A 20,866-nucleotide genomic window follows, 5' to 3' on the forward strand; every position below is an offset into this window, starting at 1 on the left:
TGTCAGGAGTATCTTGCAGATTACAGCACAGGTGGCACGTTCTCAGAAGAGCTTCGCTGTGACAAACAAAGCTACAGTATATATGGCCTTTAACACACATATCCACAACACATGAAGTGGAGCAACAGAACATTGTTGAGCTGCTATGAATGGTTACCATTTTCATATTTATTAATAGTTCTATACACTTAAGTACTTAAGATGAAACAAGACCATAAAAGCAAACTACCCAGTTGTTTCTTAAAATATTCTTGCCCCATGTTGGTTTTGTACAGGCTGTTCCCTTGCTTCTGTGGTGACGTTTACAGGGCTCTTTTTGGGGTTTGCTGTCATCTGCTGGATAAAATCAAGTATGAACTCTATAAAAAATAATTTATGCTGTTTGCTAGGAGAAGAATCCAATGTGACCATTGATACTTAGATATATTGATTTAAGTTCGATTTGACTACTAATAATGAGAAGTAACTTGTCCTGAACCGTTTTGTATGGACATTAATGAGGGTTTATTTTCTTGAGCAGCAAATTACCATATGTGCATATATGATTTCTAAAGGATCATGTGACACTGAAGTCATGAAAATTCAAATATATATAAAAAAAAAAAAAAAAAACGTAATTTAAATTGTACTGTTTTCACTGTATTTGCCAATTAAATATTCATACAGAGCATAAAAGATTTTTCAAAAACATTTAAAAATATTACCAATCCCAAAATAATGCAAATCACATTGCTTACATTTGATATATTTTATATTTGCTTTAGAAGTGATTATGAGAGGAAAACATAGGGGATGAATGAACGGATAGATAGACCATATTTTCCCATCTTTATTTTCTAGAAATGGTGTAAAAAATGAGCTGAAAAAGATGAGACTATGAGAAACCAAATTTTATTTTCCTTCTCTAAAAATTACTTTACATAATTGTACACCGTTTCATGAGCCATCTACACAATACATTCTCTCAAAAGCAAAGTCTCTGATATGAAACTAGGCACTTTACACAAATCGACAGTGTTTGTTAACCATCCTTCCTTAAATCCTCTGACAGAAAGACGGCAAATGCTGAGTATGTAAGTGGATTAAAGTTCTAATCTAGAACTTTAACACTAAACAAAAGTGCAAACATTTATAAACAAAGGCTTTCTAACAAGACAAGCCCTTTATCAGCATCCAGTGTTTATCAGTGTGTGGCCTATTAACCGTTTAAGTGTCCTTTAGTAAATAAGTGTGTGCTTACATGCGGTGGATCCTGTCGTGGTCGATGAACTGTTTGAGGTTATGGAGGTTGTCCCACCACTTGAAGAGGAAGGTTTCGGCGATGAGACTGAACCAGGGCGTGATCTCCAGCTCTTTCCTCTTGGCTTTCTCCAGGATCTCCTTCAGCTCCTCTTTGGACACGTAGCAGTGGCTCTGGATCTCATTGGGGTCTGGATTCAGATCCACATCTTTCTGCATGAAGAGGATGTAGTCGATCTCGTGCTCGCCCCAAACGCCGTCTGACTGGGCTTTGTACTGGATTCGGGTCAGGTAGGTCATCTCTTCTGGAGGCACCTGAGATAACAAGAACACAGGGCCTCAAACTCACTTTTTCCCCACACCTGCCAATGGCCAGTGACTTAAAGGTGCATTGTGCAATATTTCCTGTTAAAAATAGCCATTTTTCTAACCCATACATGCTTAAACAATCGCCTGATGGGCTGAATGAGCCCTTCTCTGATCACTGCGATTGCCTCTATAATCCTGTACAGTAAAATAAATCAGAGGTATTCGGGACGGACTTTGAGACTGGGCGAGACGTCACACGTGTTCACCTGGCTATGTCTGGTAGGTTTGTGTATTCACCGCCATTCTCCGTATCAGCGAAGACAACTCGAGCGACAAAACTTTAGTCAACTTTACACAAAAGTAGAAGATGGATTCAAAGAGACCGGCTTGTAGTTCATTCCAAACCCCAAAGCAAACTCCACGTAAGACAAAGAAAATAAAACTTTTGTCTAGTGCCAGGCGTCGGAATAAGACGAGAGTCGACATCGGGAAGCTTTCAACGAATGGAGAGATCTCCGGTCTGCTCTAGGGCTCAAACGGGTCCTACAAAAAGAAATAACTTATATTGTTCATGAATGTGTTTCCATAATAATACAATCATAAGTGGATACAGTAAGCACATAAAACAGTTCAACATGAGATAGATGGAAAAAAAAAATGAAGTTTTCCCCTCACACACACATAAGTGTGTAATTTACTCAAATGCCTTTCCTTTCATATATTTAAAATGACTTTAAAAAGACATTATGACTGTAGCGAAAGATGCGTGCGGCTGATGCTCCTTTGTTTATGAACAGCTCGTGCAAGCGTGCGTGTGTGGTCCATCAGTGTGCACACCTCTGGTTGCAGTTTCGCTTGTCGCCAGAGGGGGCGTAGTTCTGCAAAAACTCAGAGACTTGCGCAATGCACCTTTAAAAAAATGTATCGGCCATTTTTTTTTTCCCAGCCATGAACACGCAGTTATGACACAAAATTTTTAGATGCCAGTGAAAATGATCAGGAACAGAAATATAATCAAATGTAAAATAACACTGCATTGTCTTAACTGCATAAATTAGATGTACAAGAAGATTAATCCTTATTAAAATTGCAAAAGCTATTCAGTCATGGGCAGTGAGAGATTTTTCTTTGTCATTTGTTGTTTGATTAACATTAAGGACACAGCCGGCAGCAGAGTTCTTGCACTTGAATTTTTCATTTGGCAAGGCTTAAACTCTCGTGACGATGCAGCACTGGCCCGTCATCTGTCCCAAGAGTCGTTCAGGTTGATGATCTCACAACATTTCATTGATAGAGTTATTTGCCAACTAGTAACTCACACACATTTCATACACTCAACGGGATTTTTCCTCGTGTTCATTTCAGGCCCTGTCTGTAAAAGCCACTGTTTGCAATCCATAAATAATGCTGTCGAACATGATGTGTATCGGTACCTGCTCCACGGGAATGCCGAGCTCAGCTTGGAGGCGTCTCTGTGCGGCGCGGCGGACCCCGATGACGTCCTGCTCCTCCAGTTCACTGGCAGTGTGTAGCGGGTGACTACAGCAAGTGTTGGTAAAACAGCCTGTCAATCAAACTAACGTTACTTCAGGGCAGTGGTATTTTAGTATCATTGAGATACTATTATAGTTTTTGTTATTTTTTTTTATACTTTCCATTTAATTTTTTTTTTGTATGTTAAAATTACAGAGATTTTGTTGTGTGGTTTTGCCACTTTTATAAGCTTTAATATGTGTACATTACTGCTGTCAAACGATTAAAATATTTAATCGCGATTAATCGCATCAATTTTGTTAACTCGATTAATCGCACATTTTTATCTATTCTAAATGTCTCTTGATTTCTTTTTGTCCCATTATTTTTTCTCATTTTAAAGCTCTTATCAACATGGAAAAGTGGATCGGCTTGCTTTGTGCAAGCGTTTTTTATTGAAAACAATATTGGCATATACTGTGTTCAATTTCACACCAACATCCTCACTTGGAGCAAATGATCTCTCACACAATGTAACACTGTCCAAGGGTAAAAGAAATACTGACGAGGTCCTGATATTGACAAGGGGGTGGAGAAATCGCATCAGCTGTGTGTGTGTGTGTGTGTTTGTTTGGCCATCATCAAGTGGTATTTCAGACTGGACGTGCTGCAATGATGATAGCTCAGTTCACAACGACAAAACACATATATCACTTCGGTCTCGTCAATGGAACCAATTGGCAACTTTTTAAAAAGTAAACTTTCCATCCAGAATCTTATTGGCATCCATTTCGGCGTCTAGTGCTCGTCATCCACTCAAAACGTAACGTTAAAGGGATACTCCACCGTTTTTTTCAAATTAGTGTATGTAAATATGAAAAAACGGTGGAGTATCCCTTTAACCAACTATTTGTTGGCGAGCCCGTTTTGTTTCCGGTCTAACTTCATCCGCTTGCGGTTTGGTCGACGAAGCAACAAAACGTCCTCGCGTGGCAAACGCCATTGAAATTAATGGATTTCATAGCGCAGAGCATGCCGCATCCTGTATGTATTTTTTTTCCTACTATGGTAGTCAATGGGGATTGAGATCTGTTTGATTAAAACATTCTTCCAAATATCGTCCTTTGTGTTCAGCAGAACAAACACACAACTTGAGGGTGAGTAAACGATGATAGAATTTTCATTTTTTGGGTGAACTATCCCTTTAAACCCTGCCATACATTTTTTTCTTGTTTGAGAAGTTTCACTCATGTCACAATGGGCTCTATGCACGGCGGTATTTCCGGTGAAGCATTAGGGATGCTCGATAACTTCCGCCGATCATAGAGTCCAATGCAATAGCAAGAATTTATATTGAATTTTATACTCCATGGTTATACTAATGAAACGTTAGTCACAAAAACAGATAAAACAGACACCCCTCGTTGTGTTTATGCTTCTTTTTAAAATGATATCAAATAAACATAACTGTATATAAAATTACATCTAAATGTATGTACATTTCGTTTCAAAGACGGGAGGACAGTAAATATTGAAGACTCTGCCATAATCCCGTTTTCTCCGGTTTTCCTCCGCTTTAATCTACACAACCGGAAATAGACGAGCATCCTTGCGTTAAATGCGGAACTTATGCGTGCATATAGCCCATAGGGAAGGAATGACTAGCGTAACTTCCGTTTCATGCCGACTTTAAACTTAAATTAATAATTAAATATAACTATAACAGCTAAATTAAATATAACTATAACAGCTAATTCAAACAGATAAAAATATTGGTTAATAAAATATATGTAATATTAAAATAACACTGACACACACCTGGAAAAGTGATTTTGGCATTGGATCTCTGCTGAAGGAGAAGCTTTTCCTCACTGTTAAACAGGAAAACACTGAATGCTCGATGCAGCAATCCTGTCAGTAAAAATATTTTAACTAAGGTTAGTAGGCTTGCATAAGATCACTTTTACAACCTGCCACACAGACAATCTAATACAGTGGGTGTAATACATATCTTATAATGACCTTTAATGAAGGGATCACTTAAATCATAAAAATCACAAGACAGATTCAGACACTTCTTGCTTTATTTGTTTTGAATATATGACACAAAAAGTGACACTAGTCATGCACAAAATGTATACATTTTGTTACATTAGATAACAAAATATTAAAGCAGGTGACAAACAAATGATGCAAAAGCATTTGTCAGAATCAGAAAGTAATATAGTTTTTAAAGTGTGTCTGAAGTTAAGAAACACTTTTTGGGGCAGCGGTATGACCAAATATCGGCGAGATATGCACATTCATTACCTTTATCAATGTTTGAGTTGAGATGGCAGTTCTTCTTGCTGTCAGCTCCAATCTTTCTGTCATTGTCGTCGATCAGGATGCACATCTCTGCCAGCAACTGCACCTGTTTCTCATCCAGATTATCCATGTTAATCTCCGGCATCCTTACAGGTGAACTGAGCCGTCTGACCTGACTGCATACACAAATAACAATCATTATGGTTAAGTAATATCATCATAAAGAACTTAATAATAAATATATTTAATTTTTTAATTACTACATAAAAAAATTAGGTAGCAAACTAAATAAAAAAAGTACTAAATAAAAATAAAAACTGAAACAAATAACACTTAAAAAGTTTAACATAATTAGCAGCTAAACGGCATAGGCGTAACAATAACGGAATAAAACGTATTATTATCAGATTATTATAGGAAGTCAACATACCTAACAATAACACATGATACTTAAAATTATTACAATAATTGCTACAAAAACAAAGTTTATCAGTGTGCAAAAGGACACTTTATTTTGTCCCTGTTGGATCAGCAGCTCATAAAATACATTGTAACGTTATATGATATGCTAGTGTTAGTGAACGCTGACTCACCCATGATGGTGTAAATGATATGCTAGTGTTAGTGTAGTCTTCACTCATCTGTGATGGTGTAAATTAAATGCTGCTAGTGTTCGTGAATGGATGCTAGACTCACCCGTGATGATGTTGAGCTGGTAAATGAAGAGTTTCTGCTCCTGAAGCGGGTTTATTATTGAGTCTCGCGAGCAGCGCAGCTGATCTGCGCGCCGCCCACAACCACCGCACCATGAGCGCGCACAGGGCACTGGCCAATCACAGTCCAGCAGACTACAAACACGCCATCACACCACACAACATACACATCTGCTCTACGAATCTACAGTAATGCAACGCTTCACACACTCACACTGCTGAAGTGATAAGGCTCGGATGGTCTTATTAACGCGCGGATCACACGTAAAACACACAAACAATGATAAAGGAACCGATCACTGCTCAACTCTGACGATCACGCTGACAATGGCGTTGATTCCCCGCCCATAAATGAGGCTGTATGCCTAAGATTTTGATTGGTTGTTGGGAATTAAGCCTTCTTCGGATTGGTGTATGTTTAGCATAGACATCATCTCTTCCGGGTTTGGCTGACGACTGGAAAAGCAAAAAAAAAAAAAAAAAAAAAAAAAAAAAACATTCAAAAGTATTATTTATTATTGTTGATTAGTCTTTTACAAATGTTGACATAATATACTATGTGTTGTTGAAGTTACACTGGAAATATAAAACAATGTTTTTATACAGTCATAATCAACTATACTTTTATTATAATACAAAATAATTTATAATAAAAATCTATTGTCAACGTGAAATATCATATTAATGAATCATTCATTATAACTGAATCATTATATATATATATATATATATATATATATATATATTCATTTTTAATTATATATATATATATATATATATATATAATGGTTCAATATATATATATATATATATATATATATATATATATATATATAATGATTTAATTATAATGAATAATTCATTAATATGATATTTCACATTGACAATAGATTTTTATTATAAATTATATATATACAGAGAGAGAGATAGCCGTGCGTTTTGTAGAAGTTTTTTTTTTTTAATGAATAAGGTTGAAGCTTTTATTTTGAAGTTTTGCTTCCGGTTGGTCGCTCGTCAGATCTGTTGTCATTTCCTCTTGCTTCACAGCCTGCTGACAGTGTCGGGTTGATAAAAAAATAACATCAAAGTGTGAAAATCCCTGAGATTTTTTTGACAGGATCATCAGTGTGTGTTTGTCTGGATCATGCTGGAGGATTCAAACACACACCAACCCACCGTCAGCGAATGACAAACGCGCCCAGATCATCTGAAGCGGTCATAAATGTGAGTGTTAATGAAAGCAGAGGCGCCAGTGTTTGTCGCAATGGAAGATTAGCTGCTAATCAGGTGAATGACACTTTATCAACACACAGCTCCTGTCAGAGAGACATCACAGCACTGGGCTTATGGCTGATAACGGGCATCATATTTGAGTGTGTTAGTGGTGTTTTAACCGAGCAGGCCAGCTGACCTTGCGTCAGACTGCTGTGTGTGCGTGTTTATGATCAAATCGTGCGTAGGGCATATATTATGCATTTTTGATAAGTGTGTTTCCAAAACACCAGACAATCAGGGGAAGATATTTGAATCGGAACTACAATTTTTTTTTCTTGTTCCAAAATAATAGTATTTTAAATGACGTTTCCCACATTTTCAATGACCGAGCGTAACGTTAACTGTTACGACGTCTTAATGTCCTTTATATGTAAACATAGACAGTCCTATGATTCCATAAATGATCTGAAAGGAAGTTGTTTATTGTGAAACACTTACAAAAGGTAAGGAGAAACAGCAAGGTACTATCATATTGCTATTTTTGATCGATATGGTCACGAGGAACATAGTATGGTAATAATTTCACGATTTGTAAATGATCACAATAATATTCTTATTCAGTACAAGTAAAAAGTGGACACGTTTTGTGGATTGATTTTGATTAAAAAAATAATTTCCAAAATTGTTTCTACAATCTGTTACAGTGAGGCTTTTACTGTACAATGAAAGTGAACAAAACCTCATTGTTTCAAAAACATCATGATTTGACAATACTCGTAAGGGCTGTCAAATGATTAATCACGATTAATCACATCCAAAATAAAAGTTTGTGTTTACATAATACATGTGGGTGCACTCTGTATAATTATTTAGTGTATATGTAGTATATAGAAAATGCACACACATGCATGTATATTTAAGAAAAAAATATTATTTATATTAAAAATATTTATATATAATATAAATTATATATAAATCTATATACAGTATACACATGGAAATATTTCTTAAAAATATATAAGAGTATGTGTGTATTTATATATATATATATATATATAAATAAATATAAAATAATTATACATAGTGCACCCACATATATTATGTAAACACAAACTTTTATTTTGGATGCGATTAATTGCGATTAATCGTTTGACAGCCCTAATGCTTGTGTAAAAGAATATGTCTATTTATTTCTAATTATTTCATTGATGCACATCACTGGACTTATTGTGAACAATTCATTAGTCAATATTATTCCTGAACCAACATTTTTATGTATTTTTCACCAATTTATTTTAAATATTATCCTCGTCTCTTAAATATATTTTCTTTTCAATTGACATCACGCAAATCTCAAAAGCTGGTACTCAGTGAATTCTATGGCAGCAAATCAATGTCAATAAGAGCCGAGCGCACAACTGATGCTGGTGCATGCGGTGAATGACTTCCGCGAGAGGATAACAGATCCACACGCGAGGAAATAGGGACTCATAAGCTCATTCATTTTCTCCAATTTATTTTAGATATTTGAAACCAATAACACAAATCATAGTGTTTTAAATATAAAATGTAAACATTTATAGGAATTTTGGTAGATTTACAATGATACAAACCATGAAAAATGTGTCATTACACTCTGTAAATTATCTCTTAACAGCACAATGCAATCACTAGTAGTAATACTTTCTGTTAAAAAAATATCTGGTAAGAACATATTCTATATTAACAATGCATTAAATCACATTACACATGAATTAACCACAATAAATTAAATAAATTAAAGGGTTAGTTCACCCAAAAATGAAAATTAAGTCATTAATTACTCACCCCCATGCTGTACCAACCCCGTAAGACCTTCGTTCGTCTTCGGAACACAAATGAAGATATTTTTGATTAAATTTGAGAGCTGTATAACTACCACATTGGCTCCTAAGGGACTGCCTCTTGACGGCCCAAAAAGTCAATGAAGAAAATGTTTAAATATCCCAAGTGACTACCGTGGCTCAACTATATGTTTATCAAGCGACGCGAATACTTTTTGTGCGAAAAAACAAACAAAAATAACGAGTTTATTCGACTATTTCTTTTCTTCCTTGTAGGCCAGAACGAGACTTCCTTATAGATTTCCACGACGCATGCGCGAGATTTGCGATCTGAAGTAGTGTAAGCGGTTTAAGCAGATCGCAAATCTCGCGCATGCGTCGTGGAAATCTATAAGGAATTCTCGTTCTGGCCTACAAGGAAGAAAAGAAATAGTCGAATAAACTCGTTATTTTTGTTTGTTTTTTCGCACAAAAAGTATTCGCGTCGCTTGATAAACATATAGTTGAGCCACGGTAGTCACATGGGATATTTAAACATTTTCTTCATTGACTTTCTGGGCCGTCAAGAGGCAGTCCCTTAGGAGCCAATGTGGTAGTTATACAGCTCTCAAATTTAATCAAAAATATCTTCATTTGTGTTCCGAAGACGAACGAAGGTCTTACGGGGTTGGTACAGCATGGGGGTGAGTAATTAATGACTTAATTTTCATTTTTGGGTGAACTAACCCTTTAACTGATGTCTCAAGTCAAGTGAATTACAAGTCAATAGACAGGCGTCCAATCACAACTGACTTCTGGAAAAGGGGAGTCCCGCCCCTCGAGTGTCAAAAATAAAATTAGTTTGAGCGAGAGCAGATCAAGCGTGAGAGTGTGTGTGGAATGATCAAACGCGTGTATTTCATACAGAGGAGATGTCATGAGCGCACACATGGTATGAATGAGCTCGCGAGTCCCCGTTTCCGGATCTGTTTTCCTCTCGCGAAAGTCATTTACCGCGTGCACCAGCATCAGTTGTGCGCTCGGTTCTTATTGACATTGATTTGCCGCCATAGAATTCCCTGTGAATAAACTTAGAAGTAAATGCACCAACGACGATAACAACACCGATATAAAGATGTAGTTCTAAATATAAAGAATAGCAGAGTCCACACCATAATTATACCGATACAAATCAAAGAAATTATATTGTTGGAATTACTTGCAGAACTTTTAGAAAAAAACTGACAGCCAATCAGAATCCATTTGAGCTTGAGTATTTAAAGCAGCAGGCGACAAAAAAACTGCTATCGTCTGCTGGTGAAGACGCTAATAAAGTTATTGCTCTTGGTGTGAAGGACTGGTCTATACTAATAGTTTCTGTTGCTCTGGGTCAGCTGGCCAATCAGGAGGAAGGAGGGGCTTTGTAGAAACCAGCATTTCAGACGGACAGCACACACTGAGCATGATGCTGCAGGCGTATACTTCATGCATGTATTACATATGAGTTGTGTAATCTTCAAACCCACTAACATCATGAGCTAAACACGCGTCTGATTTACAGTCCATCCGTCCACCCAGTTCTTTTAGGTTGTGAGAATGCTGTCACTCATGCCTGAGCTTTCCCTTCCTTCACTGTCATGATTGTGAACCGATAGCTGGTGTTGTCTTGTGTTCAGTGCTGGAGTGAGTGTGGCCCCGGCCCCGGGCCCTCCTGTTGAGATCCTCCTCTTCATCACTTTAAGCGGTCGTCTGAGGATGTGTCTGCTTTGTTTATCATTCACTGCTCTCCATGCCTGGTATTTGTCTTTTTTTTTTTTTGCATGCCATTTATTTAGCAATATGTTTTCATATATAATTATTCATACATTTTAAGATGCTTAGGCTAACATTAACACTTTTTGTGGATTAAAAATGTCCTGCATGCTTTTTTTGGTCATGATTTTACCTTTTTTTTATTTAACACTTCACATATTTGTTTTACATTAAAATTACGCCCATTGCTTAATCTAAAAACATAAATATAATGGGTTTTCAAAAGGAATGTCCAGGTCATATTTCACCAAAATATATATGTGACATTATTATTGTTATTTTTTCATGATTAAGCTACTTTCTTCTTTAATTCTTATTACTGTATTGCAAAAATATGTCTTTTTAGGGCTATCAAACGATTAATCGGATCCAAATTAAAAGTTTGTATTTACATAATATATGTGGGTGCACTGTGTATAATTATTTTACTTATTTAAATACACACACATGCTTGTATATATTTAAGAAATATTTTAATGTGTATATAGTGTTTATAGATTTATATATAATTTATATTATATATAAATATAAATAAATAATAAATAATATTTTGCATGTGAGTGTGTGTGTGTATATATATATATATATATATATATATATATATATAATTATTAAACACAGTGCACCCACATATACTATGTAAACACAAACTTTTATTTTGGATGCGATTAATCACAATTAATCATTTGACAGCCCTAGTTTTTTTAAAAATAATGTAATATAAAAATATCCCATTCTCAATACTGTACAGCAAAAACACTTTCTCATTGCTGATGAAAATCATTTTGGTCGAACAGTCATACTTTTTTACAATAAGATATTATTCACAGAACATTTTAATATAATAAAATAATTCACATTACAGTGTTGCCTAGAATGAGAGTAGTGCTCTTAAGAATAATAAAAAAAGATGTGAAATTTGTGTTGAATGACAAAGCTTCCTTTTTTACTTTCTTTAGACTTTAGGGTGAAATCCGTTTATGATATTTTTAATGAGATTCACGTTCACCTGCCCAGTCAGACGTCTCTCCAGGCATGGCTTCATTTGAACTCTTCACTTTTATGATGTTTGCTTAGCTAATATTAAATCAACCTACACCCGCAGTAGACAACACATTCCTCAAGCATGTCATCAACCAAGACTTACTTTACTTTAAATCCCTCAATATTTACCTTGATATTTACATACGACATCCAGGATAGTATCCAACAAAGCACACATTGTATTCCTCGATGTCTCTGGACGGGGCAAACCCTGCTGTGTGATTGCTCAGTTTCAGGTAGGAAGTGTGTAGGGGACGTCACTGAGGAGTGATGCCTGTTGAAAGTGGAAACAGCGCAGCCGCCCGTCAAGTCAAACAGAAGCGCAAGTCGCACAGTCTCTCCATTAGGAGGACCAACAGCACCGAGCAGGACCGACCCGGCATGCAGAGAGACATGCTGGAGGGACAGGTGGGTTGTTGTTTTTTTTGTTTCTTCAGTGTAAACTTGTATGATCACGTATAGATTCAGGGTTGAAGTTTGTGGTTAAGAACACTACAGGAGACTCTGGTGTTTGAGCGTGTGTTTCGTCCTCAGACGTACAGGAAAGAATGACACAAAGCCAGTTCTGTGACATTGTTTTTGATTTTTTTTTTTTTTTTTTTTGGAAAAACACCAAGACAGCCTGGATATGTAAGCATCCATATGTCATGTTGTGTTTGAATCATTTTCTGTTGTTTTAGATTATAGAATGTTAGACATGTTCAGTCACCAGGAAGCCAATGTTGATTGCTTAATGACTTATTTTATATATATATATATATATATATATATATATATATAAAGAAATGTTTAATTTTAAATATATAAAATTTCTTAACTGAAAAAAACTAAAACAATTTTATATATATATATATATATATATATATATATATATATGTATATGTTTATGTGTAAATAAATAATCTTAACCTAAGGGAAAATTAAAGAGTAAAACAAAAAACTAGCTATTATAATAAAATGGAATTGGCCATAAAAAAAATTAATTCTAGGTTGGTACACGGTTTATAACGATAACAAATATTTAAATTGTCTCAGTTAATGCATTAGGCTAATTTTGGTATCCCTACTGAAAAATGAAATTACAAGAACTAAACTAAATTGAAAGTCTGATTGTAAAAAAAATTGAATATAAACTAACTTGCAACTGTAATTACACCGGATCAGTGTCTTTATAGAGAGGGATTTCAGTTTGGATGGATGGAAGTCAAAGTCCAAGTAACATCTATCTGGTGAACAAATGACACGAGTTAAGTATTTCTGTCAATAATTAAGTTCGTCATTGTTTTGCTACTGTAAGGTATCCCTGGAATTTACATCCCTTAACACACATCATTTGTCCTAAAGGAGTCTGTTATTGACGCACATTTCTAATGCAAACATTACTGGATACGTCAGTGATAAGAGACGCCTGTACTCGTGTAAATCACAATACATGTTCTTAAAAAGTTCTCTTTCTACATATTATGAAAGGAATGTTACAGTTATCCATGGATGTTTCATTAAAACGTTTGTAATCATACGAAACATTATTTTCGTTTTATTCAACGAGCCAAGATGTGTTGAGAATAGTCAAGCTCAGACTTGAGACATGATGCCATTTGGTTGTGTGTTTTATTGATTGGTGGGTATCAATGGTTTGTACTTTTCTATGGTCTATAGCCTCATCCATTTTTAAAGAGCGGCCCACTCTGGGTTTCGATTGTTCCATCTATTCCTCCGTGGGGTCATTTCTGATTGGCAGTCGCTACTGTAAACCGTTCACTGGATTTAGACTATACCGCCGTTCACCCTCTCAATGCTGTCATTATGTCCAGTTGCTATGGTGACCACAAGTTTAGGATTGAGTAGGTTTATAAGGATAGACGTCGAGCTGTTGTTTGTTAATTGCTCTCTCTCTCTCTCTCTCTCTCTCTCTCTCTCTCTCTCTCTCTCTCTCTCTCTCTCTCTCTCTCTCTCTCTCTCTCTCTCTCTCTCTCTCTCTCTCTCTCTCTCTCTCAGTATCAGTACATGTGGTAATAACAGAATGGAGAGCAGTTGACACTGTTCTCACCGTTAAACTCTTGTGTTAACCTGACAGCACACCTAGTTGTGCTGGAGTAGTTAATATGGACATGGCTAGTCTAAAAAACACAACAACAATGTTTGTTTGTGGATTCCTTTTCTTTGTGTAGCTTTAATCAGGCTGAAAGACTTTACTTGGAACCTCTTATCGTTGATAATGGAGGTAAGTTGTTTTGGTAGATTAGTTATTTATTGAATAGAGTTCTCTTTATTGTTTGTGCTTTTTCAGATTTCGTTAGAGATCTTTTTTGTTGGAACTTCCTTAGTAATGTTTGGTTACTCTCTGTCTCAAAGCTGGGTCATTTAAAAGAAATGATGATATGATCTGTATTGAGGATTAAAAGCTTGTAGAACTGCAAGTTATTTTTTGTAAACTTTTAGAACACCATTATATTTTACGTAAATGTTTAGATGTAAAGTTTCAGAACTGCTCGATATTTTAAGAAAATGTTTTAATGTAAAGTTTTTGAAAGCAAGATATTTTATGTAAACTGTCTTGTTTTAAAACTTTACATTTATGTAAAATATTGTCTTGAAATTTGTTAAAATACTTTACAACTTTAAACTTAAGTTTACATCTATTTTAATGTAAACTTCTACAACAGCAATAGTTTTATGTAAACCTTTAAAACAGCAAAATATATTATATATTAAATATGTTTATGTGTATATAAATAATCTTTAGGGAAAATTCAAAAGTAAAACAAAAAACTAGCTATTATAATGAAATGGAATTGATCATAAAGAAAATTAATTCTAGGTTAATGCAAAGTTTATAACGATGACAAATATTTAAATTGTATCAGTTAATGCATTAGGCTAATTTTGGTATCCCTACTGAAAAATGAAACTGTTTTGTTTTAAAACTTTACATTTATGTAAAATATTGTCTTGAAATTTGTTAAAATACTTTACAACTTTAAATGTAAAACTTTACATGTATTTTAATGTAAACGTTTTGAACAACAATAGTTTTATGTAAACCTTTAAAACGGCAAAATAATTACATTAACATTTAGAACAGCAATATATTTCATGCAATTTTAGATGTGAAATTGTACATTTACCTTTTAGATGTAAAGTTTTAAAATCCATTTCTAACAAACATTTAGAACAGCAACATATTTTACATTAACTTTTAGATGTGTTTTAAATACATTTCTAACAAACTTTTAGAACAGCAACATATTTTACATTAACTTTTAGATGTAAAGTTTTAAAATACATTTCTAACAAACATTTAGAACAGCAACATATTTTACTTTAACTTTTAGATGTAAAGTTTTTAAAATCCATTTCTAACAAACATTTAGAACAGCAACGTATTTTACATTAACTTTTAGATGTAAAGTTTTTAAAATCCATTTCTAACAAACATTTAGAACATCAACATATTTTACATTAACTTTTAGATGTAAAGTTTTAAATCCATTTCTAACAAACATTTAGAACAGCAACATATTTTACATTAACTTTTAGATGTAAAGTTTTAAAATACATTTCTAACAAACATTTAGAACAGCAACATATTTTACATTAACTTTTAGATGTAAAGTTTTAAATCCATTCCTAACAAACATTTAGAACAGCAACATATTTTACATTAACTTTTAGATGTAAAGTTTTTAAAATCCATTTCTAACAAACATTTAGAACAGCAACATATTTTACATTAACTTTTAGATGTGTTTTAAATACATTTCTAACAAACTTTTAGAACAGCAACATATTTTACATTAACTTTTAGTTGTAAAGTTTTAAATACATTTCTAACAAACATTTAGAACAGCAACATATTTTACATTAACTTTTAGATGTAAAGTTTTTAAAATCCATTTCTAACAAACATTTAGAACAGCAACATATTTTACATTAACTTTTAGATGTAAAGTTTTAAATCCATTTCTAACAAACATTTAGAACAGCAACATATTTTACATTAACTTTTAGATGTAAAGTTTTAAAATACATTTCTAACAAACATTTAGAACAGCAACATATTTTACTTTAACTTTTAGATGTAAAGTTTTTAAAATCCATTTCTAACAAACATTTAGAACAGCAACATATTTTACATTAACTTTTAGATGTAAATTTTTAAATCCATTTCTAACAAACATTTAGAACAGCAACATATTTTACATTAACTTTTAGATGTAAAGTTTTAAAATACATTTCTAACAAACATTTAGAACAGCAACATATTTTACTTTAACTTTTAGATGTAAAGTTTTAAATCCATTTCTAACAAACATTTACAACAGCAACATCTTTTACATTAACTTTTAGATGTAAAGTTTCAGAACAGCTAGATATTTTAAACATTTCAATTTATAGATTTTGAACAGACAGATATTTTGTATAAAGTTTCAGAACAGCAAGATATTTTAAATTAACTTTTAGATGTACAGTTTTTGAACACTTGGATGGTTTACATCATTTAGATATTTTCTGTAAACTGTCTTGTTTTAAAACTTTACATTTATTTAAAATATTGTCTCAGTTACGTTAACGTAGTTAAGTTAACAGTCAAATACCTACGTAAAACTTTATTTCTATTTGAACGTAAACTTTTAGAACAGCAATAATTTTTTGTAAACCTTAAAAACAACAAAATATATTTACAATATACAAATATTTAGATGTAAAGTTTTAGACCAGCAAGACATTTTATGTAAAGTTTATTTGTAGATCTGTTTTTTTATTTTCTCCTGTTAACCAGATCCCCTCGACACTCCCTGTGTTGTTGTGTTTTTAGCATAGATGGATTGTACGGACTCAAGTAAAATGAACAGTGCAGATGTCATAGAAACACGTTTCTCAACTTGTCACTGAAGTTTGAAGGTGTTTTGAAGATGCAATCTCTGAGTATTTGCAATATGGTTTATTTGATTGAATTTCTAGGACTCCAAGTTGCCGATGGCCTTAAGGAGTAACTTACTAGATCTGTTCGGACAGATTGAACGGGAGTTTGAAAATCTCTACATTGAAAACTTGGAATGTGAGTATTAAACAAATAGCTTTTATCTTATTTAACATCCGTTTTGCATGACTGGACACTATTTACACGACTTACTCACAATCTCAACTCATTTATTAACTAAGCGACTTTCACACTTACAAGATCTGAATTCTTAATTGTTATCTATATTATTGATATATATTTATTAATCAGCTATCAGGAATAATGATTCTAGTCTTATTTACTTATCTAGAAAGTATTTTTTTGTAATAACTATCTGAAAGTACATTATCTTTTTATTTTGTGTGTAAATGTGACAGGATCCGTGTTTTTTGTCAGCGCTCATTTTATCGTAACCTCTGTTCTTGTGCAGTGCGAAGAGAGATTGAATCGCTAAACGAACGTTTGGCTGGAGAAGGACAGACAGTCGATGGCGGTGATCTGAGCAAAGGAGCCTTGAAAACAAAAGGTACATGCAAAACAAACTGACATCCAGCTTTTGTTTAACTTCTGCATTCATAATATCAGATCATTGAACAAGCTTTTGAATAAATAATGTTGTCTTTTGATGGTTCAGAGAGAATCATTTGATAACGTTTCGCCTAAAGCTTGCATGATATGATGATGTTTTAACTCCAATTTGCTATTCAATAATCAAAAGATCTACATGGTCAAGTGTTTGTAGACACTCATCTAATGAAGGAGTTTGGCTTTTTCAGCTACACCCATTACCAGTGATGGAAATAACAGCGTTATAAATGAACGGCGTTAGTAACAGTGTTATATTTCTTAGTAACGAGTAATCAAATGAATTACTGTTTCCCTCGTTGCAACGCCGTTACTGTTAATGACAATAAAATGCGGCGTTACTATAGCCTAATTGAGCTCACTGAAGTGTTTTTTTCTCTGGTGTGTGTTTATGAGGCGCCGGACTGGACTAAAGCGAAGCGAACGCCGCGAGCGTGCTCGACAATGCGCGAGATAGTGTGTCTGAGAGCACACTCGACTGCGCGAGAGAGAGTCTGTCCGAGCATTATATCGTTTTTTTTATAAATAAATTATAAATTTCAGCATTAGAATAATCTCTTTGGCCTATTGGTATCATCTGCAACGTTTTAATTAATTTACATGGTTATACAAATAATATAATAATAAAAAAAAAACCTGCAGGGAATGTGGGAATTCGGGTTCCGGGAGCACTTTTTGTTAAACTGTTTATCATTTTAATTTTCACTAAAAAGAGTGTATGTATATTTTTTTATTATTATTCATTTTTGGTACATTTTAAGCATCATCATTATTTTTTAGACCTATTTGTTGGTCAGTTGTGCTCTGTGCAATATTAAATATTAAAAGTTCTAAACCTAAAATTATGTTTTATTGTTCTACTATAGTAATAATAATATTTAAAATAAAATATTGAATTGTATAGGCATCTCTCACATTGTCCCACGGCAACATTACAATAGTGTAGATTAGTGTACAATGTTTTATAATAATAATTTATTATATAGTGTCCATTTCATTAATTTAGCATATTTAATATTGGGTGTATCCAAGTTATTTGACAGAGGCCTATTTTAACTTTTTTTTTTTTTTTTTTTTAAAGTAACACAATAGTTACTTTCCCTGGTAATTAGTTACTTCTATAATGATTTAACTCAGTTACTATTTGTGAGAAGTAACTATAATTATAAATAATTGCTTTTTTTTCAGTAACACTTCCCATTACTAACAGGAGCATAAAATCACACCGCCATATAATCATTGTTTCAGCTTGGTACAATTAGCGAGGTCCATAAATATTTATTTATTTATTTATTTTTTAAGTTTGTCTGGTGTGGAAGAACTTAACTCTGCTCACTATGTTGAGAGACCTGTATTAAATGAAAATTGAAAACTAACAACTAATATTGTAACAAACAATTCATCTTTTTCATATTTCACTCATAATCTTATAATTTCTTGCGCACAGCTAGTCACAGCACAAGTCAACTGTCCCAAAAGCTGAAGACGACATACAAGGCCTCCACGAGCAAGGTATGATTGTATCTATGGGGTTTTCTCTCACCATTTTGCTCTGAATAAAATAGTTACTGTGGGTCAAGCTCAGAATATTTCTCCGTGAACCTCACTAATCTCTAAAAAAACACTCAATGTCTCAAAGTTCTGCTCTTTCTAGCCGGCTTACAGAATTTCCTGCTTAACATATGTAGATACTTTAGAAATGAATGGTTGTCACAATACCAAAATGTCAGCAATAGCAGTGAAATCTGTCAACTTCACAGCAAAGCTTGTAATTCTATTATTGCTGTAATTATTAAGGAAATGAGCGGCATCTACCGTAATGTTACCGTACCACAATTTTGTAATTTCATCACCTGGTGTATTCTGACACGGCTGAATAACTGGTATCGTGACATCTGTTTTTGGTATTGATTTGTGACCTCTCTATAGGAAGCTGGTTTCGGTGGTCGTGTACGTGTCTATATTTTGTCTCTGTGTTGAATTGTGAATGAAGTGGTTCTCCGCTTAAATGCATTTCAGTAGTGCTCCGTTTAAGATTCTGGTTTGTTTCAAGTACACAAACTACATATTTCATTGAGTTACATACCAATTTATCAACCGTAGGGGTGCAAAACGTGTCATGCATTGATCTGACATAGAAAGTTCAATACATCAGTTATGGAATTCATGATCTATTCTGATATGCAATAACACTCAGTTTATCAGTGACATCACACATGCCTTTATTATCCAAAATGCGACGATTCTTGACTTTTCAAACTCTGTCACATTTCCTATTATACTCTAAGATACAAATAATTCTGAATTGGACTAGAAATGTTTTGTTTTCATGTTTCGTCACACATTTTAAAACCAAATCATAATTCACTCACGCAATATTAACTAGTATTTTGCTTCTCAGCTTATTTGCTCATTTTTCTATTTAATTTTTTGCTGTGTAGTTACAATTTTAAATGTTTACACCACTAATGTTTTGTGTTCTTACCCAAACGGCTGTTGGAAATAAAAGGCGGTTAGGCATTTAGAAAGCTCATGCTATCAAATGTTATGTTTTCTCTCAACTTTCTGCATGGGTCCATTATTGGATCCAAGCACCTTGTTTACCTGTAGACTCTTGAATATAGAGTTTAAAATTTAAAAATCATCTTTTTAACGTTTTGATCCTCAGATTACAATTGTTCTTTTCTCTCGGTTTCACTGATGTAGCGCTCAAATTCTTTCCCGGGGAAAGTAGGTGGACCTCGCAACTTCAATGTAGGAAACTGGGAGTTATGGGGTGGAGACTCATGGGTAATTAATTCCTCAGTGTGCCAAAATGCATGAACTATCCAACAGTTGGGGGTCACAACCCAATAACAACAAGCCATCGACCTGTGCTTATCTGGCTAACGCTAATTCAGCATTATACGACACGTTAAGACAATGTCTTGTAAATATCAAAATATTTCTTGAGTATCAAAAATTTCGCTTACAGATGGCTTGGAAACCTTTGATTGACGTTGATGTTCTTAACTGCCAGCAAATCTTACCCCATTCAAGCATTTGGCCAGAGCAAATCGAAATCTTGAATTGGTTCATGATGAAAAAAGCGCATCAGAAATGTTTCGTACTAATTTTGCGTACAAGCCAAAAATAATTTTTGCCATGGCTAAATATCTTAATGGTGTCCTGGGCCAGATGTGCTGGCTGGCAGAGAACCATGACCGCTGGCTAAATCTAACAGAGATTTTTTTCTTTTTTTATTCTTTTTTTTATTTTTTACCTTTTTGTTCTAACAAACTGGCAGCAAAAATGTCTTTAACTCTGTAATTAAATTCAGACTTTATAATATTAGAAAGTTGATCCCCCTGCTGAGTAGTTCTGTAATGTGGTATCCCTCATACAAACCCTTCTCTTCAGAA

At 34.0% G+C, this 20,866-nt stretch overlaps 2 protein-coding genes across 4 annotated transcripts in view; one reads left to right on the forward strand and one right to left on the reverse strand.

Annotated features, from left to right (window-relative positions):
- Positions 1-875: 875 nt before the first annotated feature.
- idi1 (isopentenyl-diphosphate delta isomerase 1) lies at positions 876-6,381 on the reverse strand. Its single transcript, XM_039667439.2, has 5 exons — positions 6,025-6,381; positions 5,332-5,504; positions 4,840-4,932; positions 2,982-3,112; positions 876-1,554 (listed from the first exon to the last, which is right to left on the reverse strand). The coding sequence occupies exons 1-5, from the start codon at positions 6,135-6,137 to the stop codon at positions 1,237-1,239; spliced, it is 828 nt and encodes a 275-aa protein (XP_039523373.2). The 5' UTR covers positions 6,138-6,381; the 3' UTR covers positions 876-1,236.
- A 668-nt stretch (positions 6,382-7,049) lies between these two features.
- Positions 7,050-20,866, forward strand: part of wdr37 (WD repeat domain 37) — a 46,222-nt gene continuing 32,405 nt past the window's right edge. Inside the window, exons 1-6 of one of the 3 annotated variants that reach the window (XM_039667445.2) lie at positions 7,075-7,265; positions 10,735-10,854; positions 12,145-12,322; positions 16,880-16,976; positions 17,311-17,406; positions 18,913-18,977. In XM_039667445.2, the coding sequence (XP_039523379.2) occupies positions 12,185-12,322; positions 16,880-16,976; positions 17,311-17,406; positions 18,913-18,977 (396 nt within the window). In that variant the 5' untranslated portion in view covers positions 7,075-7,265; positions 10,735-10,854; positions 12,145-12,184. Of the gene's footprint in view, positions 7,266-10,734; positions 10,855-12,144; positions 12,323-14,085; positions 14,139-16,879; positions 16,977-17,310; positions 17,407-18,912; positions 18,978-20,866 lie in introns of those variants that run through there. The other 2 variants (XM_089125568.1, XM_089125569.1) reach the window with 2 other exon arrangements.

The sequence above is a fragment of the Pimephales promelas genome, chromosome 22, assembly GCF_988280905.1.
Source record: "Pimephales promelas chromosome 22, fPimPro1.hap1.1, whole genome shotgun sequence".
NCBI classification, from domain to species: domain Eukaryota; kingdom Metazoa; phylum Chordata; class Actinopteri; order Cypriniformes; family Leuciscidae; genus Pimephales; species Pimephales promelas.

Excerpts from the sequence above, each read along its gene's own strand:
- idi1 (XM_039667439.2), bottom strand. The coding sequence starts at position 6,137 with ATGGTGCGGTGGTTGTGGGCGGCGCGCAGATCAGCTGCGCTGCTCGCG. Across the intron at positions 5,505-6,024 it reads CCAGCTCAACATCATCACGG|TCAGGTCAGACGGCTCAGTT; the intron begins GTGAGTCTAGCA and ends TTGTGTATGCAG. Across the intron at positions 3,113-4,839 it reads TGCCAAAATCACTTTTCCAG|GCTGTTTTACCAACACTTGC; the intron begins GTGTGTGTCAGT and ends TTTGATTGACAG.